Genomic DNA, 25,648 nt, shown 5'->3' with positions numbered 1-25,648 from the left:
CCCACGATAGGTAATCGTTTGGTCAGGGCAGATCATGTGAACAGACCAATTTCTACCACATCGTCTTCTACATTTTTGGGACAAAAGAGAGTGGGTAGCTATCCCTGTCTGTCCTGCAGTGAGTGCAGGAGTGTAGTAAAAGGTCAATCATTTCACAATTCTACAGGGAATGAGCGATTTGAAATTAAACATTTCCTAACCTGTCAAAGTACTTACGTTATTTACGTATTTTATTGTCCTTGCAATCTTATGTATGTGGGGGAGACAACCCAAAAGGTACGAGATGGAATTTCACAGCATAAGTACTAGGTACGTTCTCTTGACAGTGAATTACCAGTAGCTAAACACTGCAGGGACTTTGGACATGCGGACTCTGACCTGAAATGTATGCTCATAGACCACATTCCAAAGGTACGCAGAGGAGGTGATCACATCACCAGGTTAAAACAAAAAGAGGTCTACTGGATTCATTGTCTAGGAACTCTACATCCATAAGGATTAAACAAGGACTTTGATTTACACCTTTTTTTTACTGATTATGTTTTTGAATGTGATGCCCTTCATTGAAAATGGAGTGATGGAATTATTTACATGCACTGTGTACTGACGTTTGTCAGATAAGTGACTTTACCTTTAAGGACGTTGTGCCTATTCTTATGTTGTTTACAGTGTATCCATGGTTACCATGATGTCATTTCCGGGTCTGGAAGCCTTATATTACTTGTTTGCATCAGTTTATGTTAGCTAGAGGAAGAGTGATAAACCCGAAACTGTTGCTGTATTGCATTTAATGAGTGAGCTCAATAAAGGAGCAAGTGTGCCGCAACCTTCAGACTTTTGTTGTACTTCTGGGTAGAGTTGGGCCGAACCTCCGATTTTAGGTTCGCGAACCCTGTTCGCGAACTTCCGCGAAAGGTTCGGTTCGCGAAAAAGTTCGCGAACCGCAATAGACTTCAATGGGGAGGCGAACTTTGAAAGTTTTAAAAAATTCTATCAGCTGGAAAAATGATAGAAAACATGTTTCAAAAGGTCTAATACCTGGAGCCACACCTAATTGAGTGAAATACACATCACTGCTGGAGGACCCGCCCACCCTCCCTCCTCCAAGCAAGGTCCTTTATACCATTTGACTCAGTTGTCTGCCTACACTAATTAGTTATGGGACAGCTGCTACACACTCTGCTAGGAAGATTTTAATCTCCCTCCTCCCCTTCTACCCTTCTACCTCCTACCGGAGGGAGGAGGGTCTCTTCTGCCAGGGAATTATACTATTTTAAAAACCAGTATACATCATACCATAGCTGGGAATCGAACCCAGATCTCACTGTGTGGTGGGCACGTCACCCTAAGCACTGTACCACTACAGTAGTAAGTGAAGCTAGCCTAAAATGTACCATTTATGCTCAATGCAATAGAACCATTAGGTTGCTTAAAGGAGAACTGTAGTGAGAGGTATATGGAGGCTGCCATATTGATTTCCTTTTAAGCTATACCAGTTGCCTGGCAGCCCTGCTGATCTATTTGGCTGCAGTAGTGTGAATCACACCAGAAACAAGCATGCAGCTAATCTTGTCAGATCTTACAAAAATTTCAAACACCAGATCTGCTGCATGCTTGCTCAGGGTCTAGGGCTAAAAGTATTGGAGGCAGAGGATCTGCAGGATAGCCAGGTAACTGGTATTGCTTAAAAGGAAATCAATATGGTAGCCTCCATATACCTTTCACTACAGTTCTCATTTAAAGGGAACCTTAAGGGCCCATTCACACTTGAGCGGGAATCGCACGATTCCCGCTCACGGCAAACCCTACACAATGTAGCGAATGGCAGTGTTCTCACTGCCGCGGTTGCGGTTAGCGATAACTGCAACCGCGCTGCATGCAGCGGTTTGCCGGCGACGAGCGTTCCGCGATTTGCGATCAGGATTAGCGTGCAAAGCACGCTAATCGCGATCGCTCCAAAACCGCTGCAGTGTCCAGTGATTTTTCCGCGATAATCGCAGGAAAATCACTCCCGCACTGCGGTTCTAAGTGTGAATGGGCCCTAACTGAGAGTGATATGGCTGTTTCCTGTAAACAATACCAGTTGCCTGGCAGTCCAGCTGATCTTTGTGACTGCAATAGTGGCTGAATCACACCCTGAAACAAGCATGCAGCTAATCCAGTCTGACTTCAGTCAGAGCACCTGATCTGCATGCTTGTTCAGGGGCTGTGGCTAAAAGTATTAGAGACACAGGATCAGCAGGCGATTCAGGCAACTGGTATTATTTTAAAAGGAAAAATCCATATCCTTCTCCGTTTAGGTTCCCTTTAAGGATTTGTAGTAAAAAAGCCAACTCACATTGGCTGGGATTTGAACCTGGGTCTCACTGTATGGTGGGCAAGCACACTAACCACTATACCAACTGAAGCTGGCCTAAAATTTACTATTTATGCTCAATACAAGAGAAAAAGTAGACAAGACAAATAACATTTATATCACACTTTTCTCCTGGCGGACTCAAAGGACCAGAGCTGCAGCCACTAGGGCATGCTCTATAGGCAGTAGCAGTGTTAGGAAAAGAGAGAGATATGAATCTACCTGGCTATCTGGGGTTCTCTTTGGACAACTGTTGAACACAAAAGAGAAGGCCATGTCTGGCTAAATATCTGTAAGCAGTGGCTGCATGGTGTAATGGATAAGGGCGCTGCCTCTGGCAAAGGAGACCAGAGTTCAAATCTCAGCTCTGTCTGTTCAGTAAGCTAGCACCTATTCAGTAGGAGACCTTAGGCAAGTTTTCCTAACACTGCTATTTTGTCTAATTTTTCTCTTGACAACTGTTGAACACAAAAGAGAAGGCCATGTCTGGCTAAATATCTGTAAGCAGTGGCTGCATGGTGTAATGGATAAGGGCGCTGCCTCTGACAAAGGAGACCAGAGTTCAAATCTCAGCTCTGTCTGTTCAGTAAGCCAGCACCTATTCAGTAGGAGATCTTAGGCAAGTCTTCCTAACACTGCTATTTTGTCTAATTTTTCTCTTGACAACTGTTGAACACAAAAGAGAAGGCCATGTCTGGCTAAATATCTGTAAGCAGTGGCTGCATGGTGTAATGGATAAGGGCGCTGCCTCTGACAAAGGAGACCAGAGTTCAAATCTCAGCTCTGTCTGTTCAGTAAGCCAGCACCTATTCAGTAGGAGACCTTAGGCAAGTCTTCCTAACACTGCTATCTTGTCTAATTTTTCTCTTGACAACTGTTGAACACAAAAGAGAAGGCCATGTCTGGCTAAATATCTGTAAGCAGTGGCTGCATGGTGTAATGGATAAGGGCGCTGCCTCTGACAAAGGAGACCAGAGTTCAAATCTCAGCTCTGTCTGTTCAGTAAGCCAGCACCTATTCAGTAGGAGACCTTAGGCAAGTCTTCCTAACACTGCTACTGCCTATAGAGCATGCTCTAGTGGCTGCAGCTCTGGTGCTTTGAGTCTGCCAGGAGAAAAGTGTGATATAAATGTTATTTGTCTTGTCTACTTTTTCTCTTGTATTGAGCATAAATGGTAAATTTTAGGCCAGCTTCATATGGTACAGTGGTTAGTGTGCTTGTCCACCACACAGTGAGACCCAGGTTCAAATCCCAGCCAATGTGAGTTGGCTTTTATGCTACAAATCCTTAAAGGGAACCAAAACGGAGAAGGATATGGATTTTTCCTTTTAAAATAATACCAGTTGCCTGAATCGCCTGCTGATCCTGTGTCTCTAATACTTTTAGCCACAGCCCCTGAACAAGCATGCAGATCAGGTGCTCTGACTGAAGTCAGACTGGATTAGCTGCATGCTTGTTTCAGGGTGTGATTCAGCCGCTATTGCAGTCACAAAGATCAGCTGGACTGCCAGGCAACTGGTATTGTTTACAGGAAACAGCCATATCACTCTCAGTTAAGGTTCCCTTTAAAGGAGAACTGTAGTGAAACGTATATGGAGGCTACCATATTGATTTCCTTTTAAGCAATACCAGTTACCTGGCTATCCTGCAGATCCTCTGCCTCCAATACTTTTAGCCCTAGACCCTGAACAAGCATGCAGCAGATCTGGTGTTTGACATTTTTGTAAGATCTGACAAGATTAGCTGCATGCTTGTTTCTGGTGTGATTCACACTACTGCAGCCAAATAGATCAGCAGGGCTGCCAGGCAACTGGTATAGCTTAAAAGGAAATCAATATGGCAGCCTCCATATACCTCTCACTACAGTTCTCCTTTAAGCAACCTAATGGTTCTATTGCATTGAGCATAAATGGTACATTTTAGGCTAGCTTCACTTACTACTGTAGTGGTACAGTGCTTAGGGTGACGTGCCCACCATACAGTGAGATCTGGGTTCGATTCCCAGCTATGGTATGATGTATACTGGTTTTTAAAATAGTATAATTCCCTGGCAGAAGAGACCCTCCTCCCTCCGGTAGGAGGGAATAGGTAGGAGGGAGGAGGGAGGAGGGAGATTAAAATCTCCCTAGCAGAGTGTGTAGCAGCTGTCCCATAACTAATTAGAACTGAGTCAAATGGTATAAAGGACCTAGCTTGAAGGGAGGGTGGGCGGGTTCTCTAGCACTGAGAGCAGTGTGTTTAACAAAAACATGTCTGCTGACAGTGATATGGATGGTCAAAATTTTGCTCAATAGAGCATTATGGGGCGAATCTAGGGTGACCATATTTTGATTTCCAAAAAAGAGGACGATCACAACAGCATGTGGGCGTGGTCATGGGTGGGGCCAAATATACAAGACCTTAGCAGTGTGCTGTCCAACTTCGTGGGCATGGAGGGCCGTTTTTTTTTTCCAGACCACATGGTGGTGGAGGGCCGGCCGACCACAAAATGCAATCAGATTCGCAGAAGATTTCCCCACAAAATGCAATAAAATCACACAGGCAGGTGACAAATGACAATCATGGTAAGAACTCCAGAGAAGACTGTAAAAACCATGCTAGTTAAGCACAATGATTTATTATTCTGGCTGAACTGGATGGCTGTAGGTCTTCTGTTCAACCTAAAACTGTAACTGCTGAGAATACAAGTTATACATGCTGTACTGAACGTTTTGCCATTCATTTGCCCATACTGAAAGCTGGATATCTCAGTGATTTAACTGAACACTTTGGGGTTAATTTAAGCTAACAAAGGTGTTTGTGATGCAGTTCAGGAAACAGGAGGCGCTGCCAGTCTCTCACACAAGTCAGAAAGCAGCCCTCCTGGAGTCTAGGGACTGTCACAAACTTTTCAACTTTTTTAACACCTCATCCACACATGCAGTCATTAGAACAATGGGGAGAGACCAGACAAATATTTGCCCATGGACCCTCCAGGCAAGCTCTGCATCATGCTGTGTTTATTTACAAGCTTGCCTGCCCTCTAATTGCACTTTTATCATCTAGCCAAGTGTTTCACGTTATCTTACAACAACAAACCTGAATACATCAGACCTGCCCTAAATCACTGAATGAAAGGCTGCCTGGGGGGAGATTGCCCCCCTTCCCAGTCTGCTCCTGACTCACACACTGAACAAAGTGGCTCTTCTGCAGCTGGGCTCCCTCTGCTCTGTGTTCAGCTCTCTTCACCCTTCCCCCGGACATTTCAAAATCCCGGGAGGACGGCCCGGACAGGTCGTAAAAAGTGGACCTGTCCGGGCAAAAGAGGACGCCTGGTCAGCCTAGGCGAATCGAACTTCCGCAAAAGTTCGCTTGATGCAGGCAACCGCGAACCCCCAAAGTTCGCCTCGGAACTATTCGCAGGCGAACCGTTCGGCCCAACTCTACTTCTGGGGCAAGGAGATCCCCTGTTGCTGGCATCTTTAACACAGTGGTCCGAGTGGTGCTGCTACGCCCTCCATCACACACACACACTCACACTCACACATTGTTAAAGCTGCTGCAATTGTCATATTGGGTAGATGTATTATAGAAGGAGATTATGTCATGTGCCACGCAGAAAGAAGTGATGTGCAAAGGTTGTCTTTAGTGTCAGTGTGTCTGTGTGAAATTATTTTATGGTGTCTCAGTTTTTAGAAGATGATAACTGGAGAAAGAAGGAGGAACTTTCTTCCTTAAGAAGCTCAATAGAGCTAAGAGAAGAGGAGATACAAGATCTACAGGAAAATTATGTGGTAAGAAAATCTTTATGACTTTGTGTACTTCTTTACACTTCATCCACTAGTGGTGACAAAGAGGGTTATATGTATATTGCCTTTCCTGCATTGTCCTAGTTTAACAGCAAAATGTTTGCCATTCATAGTCCATGGAAAGTGAAGCTGGGGAGTGTGAATATTGTCAGATGTATTACCATTGGAAGTGATGGATGTGAAATATGTCTATGGCTTATGTTTACGGAAAAATTGGATGCTGCTATAAATATGGACAGAGGAACAAAAAAACATGGAAACATTTTTACTTTACACATTGATGGACTTTGATCTGCAGCAGCTTGTGAAACCTTTCAAATATACATCATGGTATGCAGAGGCAGACCTGTCTGGTTCTCTAGGCAGGCTAAAAGTTGGGGTTTGACTAACTCTCCCTGAGCTTGAGTTTAATCAAAGAACCTATGTTTAATCAAACCTGGTGAACTGCCCCCAAAAATTGTCCTATATAAGCAGGAGTGACCGAGGGAGGAGGGGAGGGATGGGAGTTGGGGGGATGAGGGAAGTGCAAAGCTGTAATAATTTGCCATTTTGAATCCTATCTTCTGTGTGAAACTCACCAAAGCTGTCATTGTTTAAAGAAAAATGTAATAAAACATTTTTGGAAAAAGAAAAAGTATATGGCAAATGTCTGTTTACAATGTACATGCCAGTGGTGCAACTACAGAGCTCTGAGTCACAGAGCAAATTTTACATTGGGTCCCTCCCTCCTCCTATACTGTACATATACCAGTCACATGATACATGGCAACTAAAGGCATTGTAGGCGCTAGGGACTCTAGCAATTGATGAAGGTAGTTAGGACTGATTGGGTGGAGATACCAGCAGAACATATGGTGAAAATATAGACCAGCTGCACGTACCATTGTATCCTGTAGTTGTATGAAAACCACATTAAGAAGTCAAGGAATATAGCAGCATCTAAGTACAAGGGTCATCCAGAAAGCAACATCTGTTTTCAATAAATCATTTAACCATTTCCCCTCCCCAGGACGAGTATCTACGTTCCTGCAAAACACCACTTTACTTTGCAGGGACGTAGATATTTGACCCTTGCCGCTGCGCACTCCCACTCGCTCCCGCGTGCGCTCCCTTGCTCGTTCTCGCCGACTATCATTAAATGGGAGATAAATGGACGGGAACGCCCATTCATTAACCCCTATTCATTAATCTAAGTCCCTGTGTCAATGATCGCCAGCATCAATGAGATGCCAGTGTTCATTGTAACTTACAAAGTAACACAGCCACACCTTACTTCCAATCCACTTACTTATAGTACACTAATAGGAAATAATGCACAAGCACATCTTTTTGCCAAATAGTAAAATTACACCTACATACATTTATTTTACTAAAAAGACCCATACTTAGATTTAAAATTAACTCCTTCCCTCCCACACTCTTCCATAGTACCCAAATAAATGTATGCATAAAAAAAAATCATAAATAGTTACCTTATTGACTGAACTTTTTTAATATGTATGCCAACAGGGTATATTACTGTTATTTTTTCTAATTATTGGCATGCAATTCATGGTGGACGCAAAACTGAAAAAATGCACCTTTATTTCAAAATCTGCATGTACAGATCAGGATTTGTCTCCAACAGCCTTTGTAATCCAGGTTGCATTCCAGCATCAGGAACACCGAAAGGGTTTGCATGGATGGGCTCCTGCCGGCCACCATGCTCCTCAGCATTTAAAGCGATCGGTTCAGACGCGTTCCCGTTTTCCTCTGGGTCTGGAAGTGGGTTGCCTTGCTCCAACTGCTCACTTCCCTCTGCCCCAGTTACAGCACCGTCTGAACTAGGAGTGTGCTCTCCCAGCATCTGCTCCGGCTGGGTATCCAGTCGCAACAAGTCCTCGACCAATTGCGCTTTCTTTTTTCTAAAAGTCACAATGCCTTTTTCCTCACACAAGTTTACTAGGTCTGCCACTGACATTTTCTTGTATCTTGCTGCAGCCATTTTTGCCAAATAAAAGATAGGATAGAAAAAGATATGGGGGGGGGGGGGGGGGAGGGGGAGACTCTGTGCTACACGTTTAGTCTATATAAATGGTAATGCACCGGTTATCGACCACAGATTTTTGATCTGTTCTGGCAGGTTAATCAAATAACGTTGCTGTTGATGTTCTGAACATACACAAATCCCAATAAGCTGCCAAACAATGTCACAGACCGCTAGGCCGGTCTGTGGGTGGGTCATTCGATCAGAGTCAGAAATCCTCTCACACTGTCATTTTGTCCATCGCGAAGCGTAAACCCGACTTCGCAGTTGATGAACTGACTAATGGAGGGAGCGTTCGGACACCAACGGATTCACCACACACATACAATTCAAAGATCTGCCACCAAGCGCGTTACACAGCCTGCTACTGTAATTACTAGGACTTTGAGAACGCTCTATTAACCCTTAGCAGTATGCAGGAACCTGGGTCAGATCGTTATATCTGGGCCGGGTTCTCGCATACGGGTTATAAATGTATACTTCTATTAAACACAGGGTAGCGAGTTCAGGAGAATAGGTATGATTGTGTATGTTCAGCAACAGGTCATAACCGCTAAACGATTTTTAAAACGTTTAATAACAAAAATGCATTACATACAGTTATACACACCAATTAACATATACACACAGAGCTTAAAAATAAAAGGGAATAAAATCAGAAAATTCTTACTTAGTTATGGCTGATAGTCCATTTAGAGAATGAAGAAACAGAGTCCAGTTTAAAAGTAGGCATTCAGGTTTAGAGTCCTTGAGCACTGCAGGCACTGGCTCTCCTTAAGCGCCTGCATGAATGTTCCGGGTCGATGGAATTTGGAGAACTGCCCAGGTTTGGTCCCGCCCCACTTTTATAGAACCTGAGTCTTGGGGCTGTCACTACCTGGAAAGTAGGTGTGTTTAAGGCGGGTTTACCTCCTAATCAGCAGGTTGCCGCCCCCCAGACTCAGAGCAACAAATGTACAGATTATTAATAATCTGTGTAACTCCGCCCCAGATTGGCGCATCGCAAATCCGAGACTATATTCATAAGCGGCTTGCGACCCTGTATCAAACGAGGCTATACATGCCTATTCTATTGCATTCGCTCTACACAGGCCGGATAAAGTGGTTTCTCTATTGATTCCTGATAGCTAGAAAATTATAATTCAGGTGAATGACAGAACTGTTTCCTAGGTATCAGGGAATGTAATTTTTGTCTTGCTGTGTCAAACCTATTTTGAATTATTAATAAATGAACGTTCCCTTTGTTTGAGGCTATGAGCTTGGAGGGAATTTGCTGTGTAGCCAAATGGCTTCTGCCCAGGGGTTTTGGCCACGTGTGAAATTCTTTCCTGACACAGGATGTGGGGGAAGGTTACTGTACTCTCTGCAATGCTCTCAGAGGGGGAAAAGAGAAAGGAAGGGCATTTTTTGTACAGTTACACAGCACTGACAGTAATTGTGCACGACCATACGAAAATCGTTGGCTATTGCGTACGACTTTCCGTAATGTTCGTCACAATAGGTGAATAAATGAAAGGAGTGCGGACAGGTTAAAATTGCTCTGATTTTTAAGGGGAAAACCCCTTGGAGGTGAAGTGGTTAAGGAGGAACTGTAAACAAACTCACCACCAGTGTGTAGCTGATTGAAAGTTTCTCAGTTAAAATCAGGTCTGTAGTTTATGACCTAAACCTTGGAAAGTCCAGATAGGAGATTCCACAACAAATAGTCATAGAGAATACAGATCCTGTGGGACTTGGTAAATCAACTGGAAATTTTTTTTTGGTAGAAAAGGACCCAAAGAAAGCAGTTGTGATAGGTTGAATTGATGGACGGATGTCTTTTTTCAGCATACCTTTGGTCCCCGTGATGGTCAGGTGGGCGTAGGGAGAAGCTAAGAGACGGCTCTCCCTGTGTTAAGCAATGTAGAGGAATTTAACAAATATATTAACCCCACTTGATAACCTTCAGACACGTAATTTGGAGTCCGGCTATTGCCAACACACAAATTTCTCCAGCGCCGCTATAGCCGCCACTGAAGTTGCTGGCGCTATATAAATCAATAATAATATAGCCGTCATTAACATTATGGTCTATGGCAGCGCCCAAGTCAGACACTATACAGTGCAGTACAGGCGCCGGGATGACCTGACTTGCTTTTTTCAACCAAACTATGTAACTATGATAGATGTAGCAGTGTCAAGTTACAGGGCATCAAAAACGAATATGAGAAGGTGGAGATGTACCAGGGCTTCACAGAGGTACTAAGATGGTGTGGAAAAGTACTTTTGTTGTCAAGACCGAGCAGTGTAGCTGTGTGTAAAAACAAGGAACACCAAGAACCCCAATAGTGTAATATGTACTGGTAAATGGTTACTAGATAGAGTAAATATTAATACTCACAAACCAGGGTTACTATTAGGCAACCACTGTAAAGGCAGGTGGGGATATTTTCCTGACCCCACTCAGGAATAAGAAGTCGCTCTCTGTAGATGAGAAAAAGGGGTTCAACCTTCCACCCAGGGTGGACTCAATATTATGCAGAACAGAGGTACCAAGAGGATAAAAGGAAGCTAAATGAGCTTAAAAACCAAATTCTTGGTAAATAGAGGAGGTAGTGGTAGACTTACCTCCTCCAAGTAGACACACAACGACTGTAGTAAAGATAGTCAATATATTTTATTTATGAACTCCAAATATGCAACGCGTTTCGCAGGTTTGATCCCGCTTCATCAGGCAATAACAAAGGAGCAATAGCATATGTGGTCAGTAGAAGAGCCAGGCACCTCTGTCTCAGTGTAGCTGTGTGTACTGAAGATGAAGTAGATGCTGCTCTTTAAGATCCACCTCAGTGGTCGTGAAATCTATGATGAAGACAAAAAGGAACAGAGCTCACACAGAGAAATCATTCATCTCTGAGTGTGCTCTGTTCCTTTTTTGTCTACATCATAGATTGCAAAGAGGAACTAGAGAGAATAAAGAAGATGGAGGCCCAAGTACTTACAATGGTGGTAGGAGAACTTCAGACTTGAATCCTTAGCTGGGGGAGTGGCTCCAATAGAAATTGGGAACAACATCAGAGTGTTCTATTCAGAAGTGTTATGAACAGACCAAATACTGCCTAGAACTTTTAAAGGACTGGCCCGAGAGGGATATGGAGAATGACGTATTTGTTTTTTAAAACCATGCAAATTGCTTGGCAGTCCTGCTGTTCCTCTGCCTGTAATACTTTTAGTCATAGACCCTAAAAAAGCATTCAGATCAAATGTTTGTTTATGAGTTGGTTTGCATTTCAGCAGGACAGCCAGGCAACTGGTATTGTTTAAATGAAATAAATATGCCGCCTCCATACTTTTTTTCCATAGCCCCAGAGGAGTGTGGACAGCAGAAAAAGGCCACACATGTCACCATTGTGGAAAGCTAACAACCAGGGATATTCAAATATGGGTGTTTTGTAAGCTGCCGACTCATGTAGTTTTGCTGAAACTTTCCCAGGTTTAACCATAATATTGAAAATGACATTATTTTTCATGATGCATTGAGTTTGTCCCTACCTATTTTTTAAGTAACATTGGTCCAAGCTATAAGACACATCAAAACGTATTGTACAACTCAGTATGATAAAAATGAGGTCACATATACATCATTTGAAAGCAATCTAGATGCACAGCAGGTGATTATTCTCAAGGTGCATCTATGGCTTTTTTGCAGCCCATTTTTTGCACAAATTGTTATAGTGCCATTTTTTTATTTCCATAGCCCCAGAAGAGTCAGTACAACAGAAAAAGGCCACACATGTCACTAGCCAGGGCTATATAAATATGGGTGTTTTGTAAGCTGCCGACTCCTGTAGTTTTCCTAACATTTTACCAAACTTGACCATAACATTAAAAATCACATTTTGCAAAATTTTAGATTGACTTTGTTACTAAATATATTTTCATATGACATAGACCTGAGCTTTATATCACCCCCAAATTATATTAACATGATACTCACGGTTAAAATGGTGTCACATATGGAAAATTTCAAAACTAGTTGGGCCTGTAGCAGATTGTTAGCTCTAAGATGTACATTTGTTTTTATGAGCAATTCTGCTAAATTTACTGAGGGCATGTATTGCTGTTAGCATTAGGCCCACTCTGAGTGAAGTTCATTCACTCAGATTTCACCAAAGGATGGATGATTAAAGCAAGTCCTATGTTATTTCCCTATAAAAAGCATGACAAACATATTGGGACTCACCCTCGGAGGTCTAACATGCAGCAAATTCAGTAGTAGAGGAGTAGTGGAGTCGATCCAAAAGCCAGTCGCCAGAGGAAGGTTATCAGCCAAGCCAGAGGTAGCCAGGAGAATCGTCAGCCAAGGTCAGAAGTCCAGATTATGGTAAGCAGAAAAGGCAAAATGTGTATATATTAAATAGAGGCTAAGGGGCTAGTAGTCTTGCTTTGCAATGTAAAGGTACAGGTTCAGTTATTGCAAATAATTTATTTGCAAGGAGTTTGTATGTTCTCTAAGTTTCTGTGTGAGGTTCCTTTCTTCTTTGCAAATCTTCAGAATATGTCAGGGATAATAAGTAATAATAATAAAAAAATAAAAATAAAAAAGTCTAATAGTTCACCAGTGAATGGTAGGCCTCAAAACACACAATAAGGCACAGTCCTAGTTGTAATGGGCATGTTGGGCAGTGGTATCGAGGGTCTCTCCTTATTTGGTGTCTGGTGCACACCCTTCACTTTTTTGGGGGGTACTGTTTTCTAGGATTTGGGGACAGTGGGGCAATAAAATGTTTGTCGTGAAGTCGCATTACCTCTTCCCGAATCCTCTTGGTCTGTGCGCTGAGGTGGATGGCCAGATTCATAAATTAGGGGTGCTATCACTTCTCGCTGGTATGTTAGGTATGAGGCTCCATTTCCAGATTTTTTATAAACCACAAAAGAATTATGCATGGCTTCCTGGAATAAGTAAATTGCCACCTTCTTGTACCATGCCTTCCGCTTCCTCTGCACTTGGTATGTAGCCAACATTTTGTCTGCCAAATCAACACCTCCCATATTCTTGGTGTATTCCACAATACCCCAGGCTTCTGGTTCTCCTCTCCCTGTGACAGCACGTCTTGGTAGCCTCATTGTGGATGGTTGTCGCGCATGAACACATCCCCCTTGTCCCTAAACTTTAGGGCAAGGAGCTCATTGCTGCTGAGACTACACACCTATCCCTTCTTCAATTTTTTGATGATGACCTCCAGGGGCAGACCTTGGCGATTTGGCCTTACGGGTCCACAGGCTACTGTTTGTGCTGCGTACAAAAATGTAAAAAGCGGTACACTGACATAAAAATTTCAATGTACAAATGGTACCCTTTGTTCAGCAGGGGACTTATCAAGTCAATGATAATTTTACTCACGTACGGTGGGCATCCAGCAAGTTCCAGATGAGAGTCCTTGCCTTCATAAACCCTAAAGGCATATGTGTAGCCTGTACCGCTATCACACAATTTATAAAACTTAATCCCACACCGTGCACGTTTGCTGGGGATATATTGCCTGAAACCAAGCCTGCTGTGAAATGCCATAAGGGACTTATCTACTGCTATATTCTTTCCAGGCATGTAGACCTATTTGAATTTTTCACTTAGATGGCATAAAAGAGGCTTCAATTTGAAAAGGCGGTTATGCGTTGGATCATCCCTGGGTAGATGTTGTGTGTTATCACTGAAATGCAAACATTTCATCAGCATTTCGTAGCATTCCCTGTTCATATTTGCTGCGTAAATGGGCATGCAGATGATTGGGTTTCTTAACCAGTAGTCACACAGCTGAGGTTTCTTTTCGAGGCCCATGTTTAATGTCAGGCCAATAAATACCTTCAGCTCAGGCACATTCGTGGGGCTCCATCTCGCAGCTAAACGAGTGGTAGAATTGGCAGAGATACATGGTGTAGGATATAGATTCTTGTGCTGCACAATATGCTGTAAAATTCTCTCATCCATAAAAAGAGCAAATAAGTCAGCAGGCTGCAGTTTTTCAGTGGGCATTAAAATACTGCTTGCTGCTGTGAAAGCAGGGATGTCTGGAATCACCATGCATGGAGGCGACCACTGGGCATTAGTTATCTCTGATGGTGATTGGCTTACCTTTGGTCGTGAGATCGGCCGTCTCCTGGCTGACCCCTGACCACTAGCCACATTGCTGGGACCTGGCTGCTCCTCACCAGCCAAACTACTGTCTCTAAGCTGTGCCTCTCCTTCTACCCTCACCCTTTGAGATGGCGGCCCTGACTCCTCTGAACTTGAGTCAGTCAGTGGAAGTTAGCCACTCGCTGCCTGATGACCACTCCTCACTCTCACTGCTTTGCTGCAAAAAGGTGCAGCCTTCTCGCCATTATGCTAACTGGCTAGACAGATAGGTAGATGGAACGATAGAGGGATCGATAGATGAATAGATAGGTTTTCTTTTTTTAGAAAGTGCGTAAAGAGTGGGGCTTAGGAAGGGACGTATATGGAGATGTATACGGTAATGTATACAGAGAGGTATACAGAGAAGAGAGAGAAGAAAAAAAAAGTAGAAGGGGAAAAGTAAGGTTATCTACCTGAGTGGGATGGTATAGGATATAAGGGATGTGTGAACAGTAGAGTGTTGTACCGTGTTAGCCATCAGTAAAAGCAAGGAGTTTTGAATCAGGATGATACCATTCATTGGTCACAATCCTCTTCAGGTTATCATCCTGATTCAATAAAATGTGTGAAAACTTACTTTATCAAAGAATATCTCTAGCAGCTCCTATCAGCTCAGAAAGCAGATCTGAGGTGACAGATCTGCTTAGAGATGCTCTTTGATACACTTGTGTCAGTATGTATATGTTTATAAATGTTTATGAGAATGATGACTGTTCATTGGCTGTAACAGCCATCAATCTCAGTTTCCAGGCTGGGATTGGCTCAGAGGACACATGTCCTCTTCTACCAATGCCCCCTGCCTCTGGACCAATCACGATCGCGCACGTGCACGCCTGTGCGCGTGCACGATTGCTTCCATACATTCTGCCTGCTTTTACTGAGAATGATCGCTGTTTTTGATAAAAAAACAGCAATCATTCTTTCTGCACAACGATGGATTGGCTCAGGGGACTTCAGTCCCCTGCAACCAATTCCCCCTGCCTCCAAAAACATTGCAATCGTGCGCATGCGCGCGCATAATTGCGCGCGTACAGCCGTTAAGTACAGGGACGTGACTGTTGCATCCCTGCGGCTAGAGCAGCTGCCGCTGCGGACATGAAGCTCACGTCCCAGCTGCAGTAATGGTTAATAATCCCCCCCTACCAACCAATCAATTCGAATTTTCTTTCTTTAACTGATTTGTCTGTAATAAAGTTACAACATTGTGTCCATCATTGCCTTTATCAGTGCTTTATATTGCTGGGTGTGGTTAGTGTAAGTTGCTTTTCTAATGGAATTGTGTGTTCATTCTTTGCAGAGAAAAGAAAGTGAAATTGAAGAACTGAAGAGAGAACTTTGCCAGGCACGCCAGTTGCAGGCATTTACAGGACCCCCTTCTATTCAGTCCCCAGGACTGGTCTTTGGCAATCCATATGATGGTATGTTTTTAACCATGTTCAGTAAGCTGCCAAACAAGGAGTAAGGGCCTGTACACACAAACACAGTGCGGTGCGATTGTGTTTTCTAACTAAAATTCTACTTGTGATTGATGTGCGTTTGCCATGTGATTGAGATTTTGCTGAGGCTACCTTTTCCTGGTTTCCTGATTTTTTTTACCTAACAATGCAATGAAAATTGCATGCATTGCATTTTCCCTCCGCTTCACAAATGCTTTATTTTCATGGAGGCTTTGCGATGGAAAAATTGTATTTGATTCTAAAATCACAGTGCAATGCAGCCAGAGTGTACAGGCTCTTAGGCAGTGGACACACTTTTTTCTGCGTGCATTTTCTGCATACCATGTGTGTTTGTATGCAGAAAAACATGCAAGTTTTTTCACAGCACCTAATGTAATTGATAGAGAAAATTGGCAAAATGTGCAGGATTATCTTGCAGGATGTTTGCTTTTTTCTGCTCGAAAAACGCATTAAGTGTGAACTAGCCAGTAAGGGGGCCACTTTTATTAGCTCCTGACCCTGTCCATCAGTGTGAGCCAATGTGATTGGCTCACAGTGATCACGCGGTCAGGAGCCAATGAAAGTGGCTCCTGACCTGCTCACAGAGCCCTGCTGTCCAGTGGCGTAGGGCCCGCGGTCGCAACGGTCGCCGTGGTGACCGGGCCCGGCTCCTGAAGAGGCGGGGGAGGGGCCTGGGGGGCCCATGTCCGTTTGGAGTGCCGACCGGGCGGGCCGTGCGCGCTATTGGGAGGGGGGAGCCGCAGCCGCGGGGAGGGCAGCCCAACTTCTCCCTCCCTTCCTCTCCCCGGGCCCCCTCCTCAGATGCAGAGTGAGCGCGCACGGAAGCGCTGTAGGCAGAACTCACCTCCCTGCGTTCCAATCGCCACTGATCTCCTCTCTGCATAGAAGCTGATACACACTGCTTCCGGCTAAACAGGAAGCAGTGTGTATCAGCATCTATACAGTGGGAGGAGATCAGCGGCGCAGGGACGGAGGTGAGTTCTGCCTACAGCGCTTCCGTGCCGGGGGGGGGCCGGGGAGAGGAAGGGAGGGAGAGGTCGGGCTGCCCTCCCCGCGGCTGCGGCTCCCCCCCTCCATATACAGCACCTACCTACCTATCCTATCCTGGGGGGCAGCTACCTACCTATCCTATCCTGGGGGGCAGCTACTTACCTATCCTATCCTGGGGGGCAGCTACCTACCTAACCTATCCTAAGGGGGAGGGGGGCAACTACCTAATCTATCCTGGGGGGGGGGCAGCTACCTAACCTAACCTATCCTGGGGGGGCAGCTACCTACCTAACCTATCCTGGGGGGGCAGCTACCTAATCTAACCTATCCTGGGGGGCAGCTACCTACCTAATCTATCCTGGGGGGGCAGCTACCTAACCTATCCTGATGGGGGCAGCTACCTACCTAACCTATCTTGGGGGGGTACAGCTACCTACCTAACCTATCCTGGGGGGGGCAGCTACCTAATCTAACCTATCCTGGGTGACAGCTACCTACCTAACCTATCCTGGGGGGGGCAGCTGCCTAATCTATCCTGTGGGAGGCAGCTACCTAACCTATCCTGGGGGGGGCAGCTACCTAATCTATCCTGGGGGGGGGGGCAGCTACCTAACCTATCCTGGGGGGCAGCTACCTAATCTATCCTGGGGGGGGCAGCTACCTACCTAACCTATCCTGGGGGAGAGCTACTTACCTAACCTATCCTGGGGGGGGGCAGCTACCTAATCTAACCTATCCTGGGGGGCAGCTACCTACCTAACCTATCCTGGGGGGGGCAGCTACCTACCTAACCTATCCTGGGGGGGGGGGGGGCAGCTACCTACCTAACCTATCCTGGGGGGGGGGCAGCTACCTAATCTAACCTATCCTGGGTGCAGCTACCTACCTAACCTATCCTGGGGGGGCAGCTACCTACCTAACTAATTCGGGGGGGGGGGGAACCTAATCTAACCTATCCTGGGGGGGCAGCTACCTACCTAACCTATCCTGGGGGGGGGGGGGCAGCTACCCAATATAATCTATCCTGTGGGGGCAGCTACCTACCTATCCTGGGGGGGCAGCTACCTAATCTATCCTGGGGGGGCAGCTACCTAACCTATCCTGGGGAGGCAGCTACCTACCTAACCTATCCTGGGGGGGGGCAGCTACCTGCCTAACCTGGGGGGGCAGCTACCTAATCTAACCTATCCTGGGGGCAGCTACCTCATCTAACCTATACTGGGGGGCAGCTACCTAATCTAACCTATACTGGGGGGCACCTACCTATCTTACCTATACTGGGGGCACTTACTTATCTAACCTGTATTCGGGGCACCTAGCTAGCCTATACAGGTGGCAACTATACTGGCTACCTATATTGGAGGCACCTACCTAACTAACCTATACTGGGGGCACCTACCTATCTAACCTATGCTGGGGGCAACTATTCTGGCTACCTATATTAGAGGCACCCACCTAGCTAACCTGTACTGGGGGCACCTATCTATCTAACTTATACCAGCGGCGCCTGCCTATCTAACCTATACTGGGGGCAACTATACTGGCTACCTATGCTGGAGGCACCTACCTGGCTAACCTATACCGGGGGCAACTATACTGGCTTACCTATGCCTGGCTACCTATACTGGGGGGACCTATAGCTGGCTATAGGGATTCGGATATGTGTGTGCGTCGGGTGTTGCCGGGGGGGGGGCACATCCAGATTCCGCATCGGGGCCCAGAGGTTTGTAGCTACGCCACTGCTGCTGTCATATAGATGGCAGGGCGAGCAGCGAGATCGGCGGTAGCACGCAGCGGAGAAGGTTAAATCTATGTCCTGTCAGAGCAGCACAGCCACCTGCAGGACGTAGATTTCAGCCAACGCAGTCCAAAAGATGTTAACATGAGTTCTCTGTTTAAATCAGTTTTTCTGTGCGGAAAACGCACATGAAAATATACAAGTGTGTCCCCTGCCTAAGTGAACCTATTTGAATAATTAAAAGATAACAGGAAATATGCTACAGCATCCTTTCACATAAAATCTGCCCTCAGAAGTGTAACAAGTTGGGCCATTCAAGTTATCTATATGTTCAATGTGCAAAAAAATTGCCAAATTTACAGGTAGTTACTGAACATTTATCTGCCATTTTGGACAATACAGAGGCACCAGCAGAATAAAAACGTCAAATTAAAATGTATAAAATGAGGGGCAAGGACGGACTTAACTCCCCAGGTAAAGACATCACTATTGTGTAAGATGAAAAGAAAAGGATTTTGATTCTTCCTCCAAACAACTGTCGTAGAGGCGCTATACTAGCACGCACAACTGTAGAGTTGCTCCTTGTGTATTTTTGCCTGAGGGAGCGGGCTTGAGACCTGTGAAAAACGTTGCAAACTGTTTGTCGTAAGAATAGAAATCCTTTTCTTGTGATCACACACACAATACACAATAGTTGTGTCTTTACCTGGGGAGGTAAGTCCACCCTTGCCCCTCATTTTATACATTTTAATTTGACATTTTTTTTCTGCTGGCGCCTCTGTATTGTCCAAAGTGATATTTGTCCACATAATGAATGGGTGTGTCTTTATTTTTCTATGGAGAGCGACTTTTTACCCTGAGTGGGGACAGGTTTCATTTTCCCTCATGTGCGTTTAGTGGTTGCCTGATCTTGGCAACCCACACTTATTTATTTATTACACACCATATCTTCACCGTATTATCAATAATACAAGATTGAGGGCTCTCAATTGTCTTTTTTTCTTGTTTATTTATCTGCCATACTCATACAACAGGTTTTGATATCCTTTGTATGTAATATCTTTTCTGTTACCACATTTTTAGCACAGTATATATAGCGGCCTGTGTGTAAGTGTTGCCTCTAGCTTCTATCACTGGAATTTCCATTAACAATCCCATGCATCTTATCCGTATACTATACTTACAGTACAATACTATGTATCATCTTACAAGCTTACAATACTATGTATATTGAAGGGAGCTGCTACGCCGAGCTAGCTTATACGGGGGGAGGCTGCATCTTGCTACCTTATACTGGGGGCTCCTGTGGCTACCGATACTGGAGGTCCTGTCTGGCTACCCATACTGGGGGGAGCTACTTGGTCTAGCTACGTATTACTGGGGGCACCTGTCAGGGCCGGATTACCGACCAGGCAACAAAAGCAGTCGCTTGGGGCCCCATTCAGAGTCAAAGGGGCCCCATTAGCACATAAACCAGCCCTTGCCATCCTGTCAGCGGTGGCTGGAAGGTATAATGGTTAAAGGGACTCTGAGCAGTGCAGTAACTATGGAAAGATGCATATCATTTTAAAGCTCTCTTTCTCCTCTTTCCAATGATATATAAACAGCTGCTCTATGCCTTTTAGTTTTCGATATTTTCGCGATTGAAATCGCAGCCACAGGACGACTTTTCTCCAAAGTCAGCGGTGGCTGGATAGTATAATGGTTAAAGGGACTCTGAGCAGTGCAGTAGCTATGGAAAGATTCATATCATTTTAAAGCTCTCTTTCTCCTCTTTCCAATGATATATAAACAGCTGCTCTATGCCTTTTAGTTTTCGATATTTTCGCAATCGAAATTGCGGCCACAGGATGACTTTTCTCCAAAGTCAGAGGTGGCTGGATGGTATAATGGCTAAAGGGACTCTGAGCAGTGCAGTAACTATGGAAATATGCATATCATTTTAAAGCTCTCTTTCTCCTCTTTCCAATGATATCTAAACGGCTGCTCTATGCCTTTTAGTTTTCGATATTTTCGCGATTGAAATCGCGGCCACAGGACGACTTTTCTCCAAAGTCAGCGGTGGCTGGATGGTATAATGGTTAAAGGGACTCTGAGCAGTGCAGTAACTATGGAAAGATGCATATCATTTTAAAGCTCTTTTTCTCCCCTTTCCAATAATATATAAACAGCTGCTCTATGCCTTTTAGTTTTTGATATTTTCTCGATCGAAATCACGGCCACAGGACGACTTTTCTCCAAAGTTGGCAGCTCGATTCAGCACAATGCAATGAAATATAAGGAACCCAGGGGGATATAATTACAAACATCATGCTGGTAGGTGTGAGGATGTAATGAATTAGTTGTGGGTATGCTTAAAGGCATATCCACAGGCACTGCTTTGAGTCCCTTTAAGGGCTCTGCCGCTGACACAGGAGACCAGGGTTCGAATCTCAGCTCTGCCTGTTCAGTAAGCCAGCACCTATTCAGTAGGAGACCGTAGGCAAGTCTCTCTAACACTGCTACTGCCTATAGGGCACGTCCTAGTGGCTGCAGCTCTGGCGCTTTGAGTCCACCAGGAGAAAAGCGCAATATAAATGTTATTTGTCTTGTCTTGTCAAATGATGCCGTGCGCTGCTGATTGTCTTCAGAGCCAGGCTCTCCTCCTAGGTCCCCCTCCTGCTACTGTGCGCTCTGCCGCTGCCCACTCCACCCTCCCTTCCCCCAGAGAACCACAGCTGCAGCAAGAATGATAGCAGCAGATGGCAAACGCTCACTCACCTATCCATGATCCAAGCAATAGAGATCCCATCATCTGAAACCCATCTGTCTCTTCTACAGTGCAGCCGCTCGCTATGAAACTTCCTGATTCTCAGATCAGACATGAAGTAGGAAGTAGTAATAGTAGTAGTAACAGAGCGGCAGCACTCTAGAGGAGACAGATGGGCTCCGGATGACGGGACCTCTATTGCTTGGATCGCAATAGGTGAATGTGATTCATCTGGTGCTGTCATTCTCCCCCACTGCGGCTGCCTTCTCTGCTGGACTATCGTATTCACTGGGATGGAGGCTGCATGGTGGCTGTCTAGTTTGGGAGGAAATTGGTTGTTCGGTGGTGGGAGTGGTTATGCAATTCTGTCTGGGGAACGGCTTCCGGTTTGGCGGTGTCCAGAGCTTTCTGCTATTGCCAGGCTGGAGATGCAGGGGGAAAGTGCTGCTGTGATATCTGGCGCCCTCTTCACAGGGGTGCCCCAGCCCCTGAGTGCAAATGTCCCAGCCATTCATCTCTCACTCTGCATTTTGCCGCTGCTATTCCCTGCATTGTGCACCCACAGAGGAAAGCGTGCTGTTGCCCATAGCAACCAGTAGCTTGGCTGCCCGGTGTGTGCGACATATTGCTGTGCAGCTGCATCTTCTGATTCTATTACGACATGATGGGGGGGCCCAAATCAGTTACTTTGCTTAGGGCCCCATTTAGCCTTAATCTGGCTCTGGCACCTGTACAGGGTGTCACATCTGACTTCTCATACTTTGGGGCAGGATTGGACTGGGCCACAGTAGTACAGTTTTTTCCCTCGGTGGGCCCCCCCTCCAGGTCTCTGTTGGGCCCCCCCCACTCCTTGTCTGACAGAGCTCCAATTGCTGCCTGCAGCACAAAAATTCTTTTCTCAGTGCTGTAATCGCTCATGCTGAGAGCAGTGGCGTAGCTAAGGAGCTGTGGGCCTCGATGCAAGTTTTACAATGGGGCCCCCCCAAGCACTCTATACATAACAATTGAAACGACGCACCAAAACCTGCCAATGGCAACTACAGTGTCAGAGGTGCAAGAAGGGGATGGGAAATAGCTTGTTAATGATTACCACTATTCAAAGTATCTATAGAAGTGATTATTATGAGCACAGGACCAATAGAGAGGTAATACTGTAGTTGAGGGAAGGCGCTTCGGGGCCCCTTTGGCCCAAGGGCCCTGATGCGGTCGCAACCTCTGCAAAGTAGGACATTGCTTTATATTGAAGGAGGGGACTCTATGCAAAGTTTTGCTGGACAGCAGTGTCTCTGAATTACAATGCTGCTAAGATCATGTACATTTGGCCCTGTCCATAATACATCATGACCACGCCCACCTTCCGGTGCATGGTCACGCCCTTTTTTCACCACATTCATGGGAAGTGTGGGCCCCAGGTTGAATTTTCTTTGGTGGGCCCCCAGTGTCCCAGTCCGACCCTGCTTGGGGGCTACCTTTGACTACTTAATACTGGGTGGGGGCACCTCTACCAACAATACAACACTGTGATCAATTCTCCAGGGTTAGGGTTGCCCGAGAGCTATGTACAGAGCAGGGACAAGGTCCTCCAGCACCCAAGGTTGAGACACCAAAGTGCGCCCCTCCATCCCTCCCACCCCAGCCGTCACACACTGATTGCTATTAGACTAAGAGGGCCACAGGGCCCACAACCTCCCCAACACCTTAATATCTAGTTATCCAGCTTGCAGTCACTGCTATGTATCCCCTTTTCTTATTTCTTTCTGCTTCAAACACAATTAGGAATGACAGCTGAATGAATTGTGTGCCCTCTCCTACACTGCGCCCTGAGGCTGGAGCCTCTCCAGCCTATGCCTCGGCCCGGCCCTGGCTATGTAGCCTACAAACTGTCCTGGTGGGAGGAAACAGACAACTCTCTCTGGGCATCTCTGGCTGATTTAACATATAGAAAAATTCCTCCTGTTTTTTAAGGTAGCCAAGCAAGATTACTTATGGTGCCCATACACGGTACAGTAAAAACATTTGATTTTCCAGTTTATTCAACCAAAACAAATTGAATGAAAGTAAAAAAATAATTTTTTTTTCAATCAAGAAAAACAAACGATTACCCCGTTTTTTCAATAAAAATCGGATAGGACATGTTGGAAAAAACGTTATATTCGATGTAAAGGAATAATTGAATTAAATTATCTTTTTATTTTTTGAGCCCACCTCGGGCTCTCTTTAAGGAATCCATTTTCTTAAAAAAGGAAAGAGGTATCCAGTCATCTGCACAAGATATGGAAGTCTAGGAGCTAGCACCATTTTAACCTTTGTAACCCTACCATACATATTCAAGGGGAGTGAATCCCATACCTTAAACTTATCCTCAGTGTGAGGTAGTGCTGGTCCTAAGTTATAATCCATAAATTGACCATTATATTTTGTATCCAAATTCCCAAATACGTAAATTTTTCAACAGCCATAAGTCCTGCCTGAGGAAGAGCCACTCCCCCCCCCCCCCCCCACACACACACACTTTTTGGGGTAAAAATTGTGTATTATAGTCCAAAGAAATTAACCATTTCCGGACCGCAGTGATAGAGATCTACGCCCTGTTTTGATGGGCTCCTGGCTGGCAGGGCGTAGATCTCTATCACCGGCGCCGCCGCTCCCCGCCGCGATCGCGCGCACCGAACCGGCTGCACTTAGCTGTCTTATGACAGCTAAGGCTTCCGGGTATCGGCAGGAGCCGTCACTGATTGGCTCCCTGCCGTGTGATCGCTGTGAGCCAATCACAGCGATCACCCTCTGAAAGGCAACATAGTTGCCGTTCCGCCTCCCTCTCCGCCTCCCTCTCCCTGTCACTGTGGATCTTGTGTGACAGGGAGAGACGCACAGCCTGCAGCCGTGACAGGCTGTGCGATTTTAGTGTAAAAATAAACTTTTTTCCAGCTCTCCCCCCCCATGTATCCCTTGATCCCCTCCCAACCACCTATATATAGATTTATATATATATATATATATAGATCTATATATATATATATATATATATATATATATATAGATCTATATATATATATAGATCTATATATATATATATATATACATCTATATATATATATATATATATATATATACATCTATATATATAGATCTATATATATAGATCTATATATATAGATCTATATATATAGATCTATATATATATATAGATCTATATATATATATAGATCTATATATATATATATATAGATCTATATATATATATATAGATCTATATATATATATATATAGATCTATATATATAGATCTATATATATATATATATATCTATATCTATATATATATATATATATATATATATATATATATATATAGATCTATCTATATATATATATATATATATATATATATATATATATATATATAGATCTATATATATATATATATATATATATATATATATATATATATATATATATATATATATATATATATATATAGATCTATACATATATATATATATAGAGAGAGAGATCTATATATATATAGATCTATATATATATATATATATATATATATATATATATATATCTATATCTATATATATATCTATAGATATATATATAGATATATATCTATAGATATAGATATATATATCTATATCTATATATATCTATATATATATATATATATATATACATATATATATATATATATATATATATTTTACTGGATTGTGATTTTAACCACTTGCCGACCGCCCCTACCTAGGGGCGGCGGCAAAGTGGAGCCCGCAACGACCGCAATACGCCGATCGTCGGCGGCTCGTTGCGGACTAGCTGGCTGGGGATCGCACGCTGGATGTGCCCACCCGCGACGTCAACCCGCCAGCCAATTAGCAGCGGCGGCGGGTTGTTAACCCCCGATCTGCCGCATGTAAAGCGGATAATACGCTTTGTAATGTATACAAAGCGTATTATACAGGCTGCCTCCTGCCCTGGTGGTCCCAGTGATTGAGGGACCACCAGGGCAGGTTGCAGCCCTCCTAGTAAGTACCCAAGCACACTGATCCTGCCCCCTGATTGCCCACTGCACCCATCAGACCCCCCCTGCCCACCCCTCAGACACCTGTTTGCACCCAATCACCCCCCTAATCACCCATTAATCACTCCCTGTCACTATCTCAACGCTATTTTTTAGATTAGGTCCTAAACTGCCCCCTGGGGGCTCCTTAACACACCCCCCCACACCCTCAGATCCTCCCTAGACCCTCCCCCCTGTGTACTGTATACATCTATTCTTCCCTATAATCACCCACTGATCACCTGTCAATCACCCATCAATCACCCCCTGTCACCACCTGTCACTGCCACCCATCAGATCAGACCCTAACCTGCCTTTTGTGGGCAC

The 25,648-nt window shown here is 44.6% G+C and overlaps 1 protein-coding gene across 16 annotated transcripts in view; it reads left to right on the top strand.

Moving 5' to 3' along the window:
* The window catches only part of CALCOCO2 (calcium binding and coiled-coil domain 2), a 755,339-nt gene that overhangs the window by 715,254 nt on the left and 14,437 nt on the right, over window positions 1-25,648 (top strand). For all 16 annotated transcript variants that reach the window (XM_068263852.1, XM_068263854.1, XM_068263855.1 and 13 more), the window contains 2 exons: window positions 6,026-6,130; window positions 15,623-15,743. In XM_068263852.1, coding sequence (XP_068119953.1) covers window positions 6,026-6,130; window positions 15,623-15,743 — 226 coding nt within the window. The remainder of the gene's footprint in view (window positions 1-6,025; window positions 6,131-15,622; window positions 15,744-25,648) is intronic.

This window comes from Hyperolius riggenbachi, chromosome 12, assembly GCF_040937935.1.
Source record: "Hyperolius riggenbachi isolate aHypRig1 chromosome 12, aHypRig1.pri, whole genome shotgun sequence".
NCBI lineage: Eukaryota > Metazoa > Chordata > Amphibia > Anura > Hyperoliidae > Hyperolius > Hyperolius riggenbachi.
The sequence above is the reverse complement of the archived record's forward strand: the minus strand, read 5'-3'. Positions and strand labels throughout refer to the sequence as shown.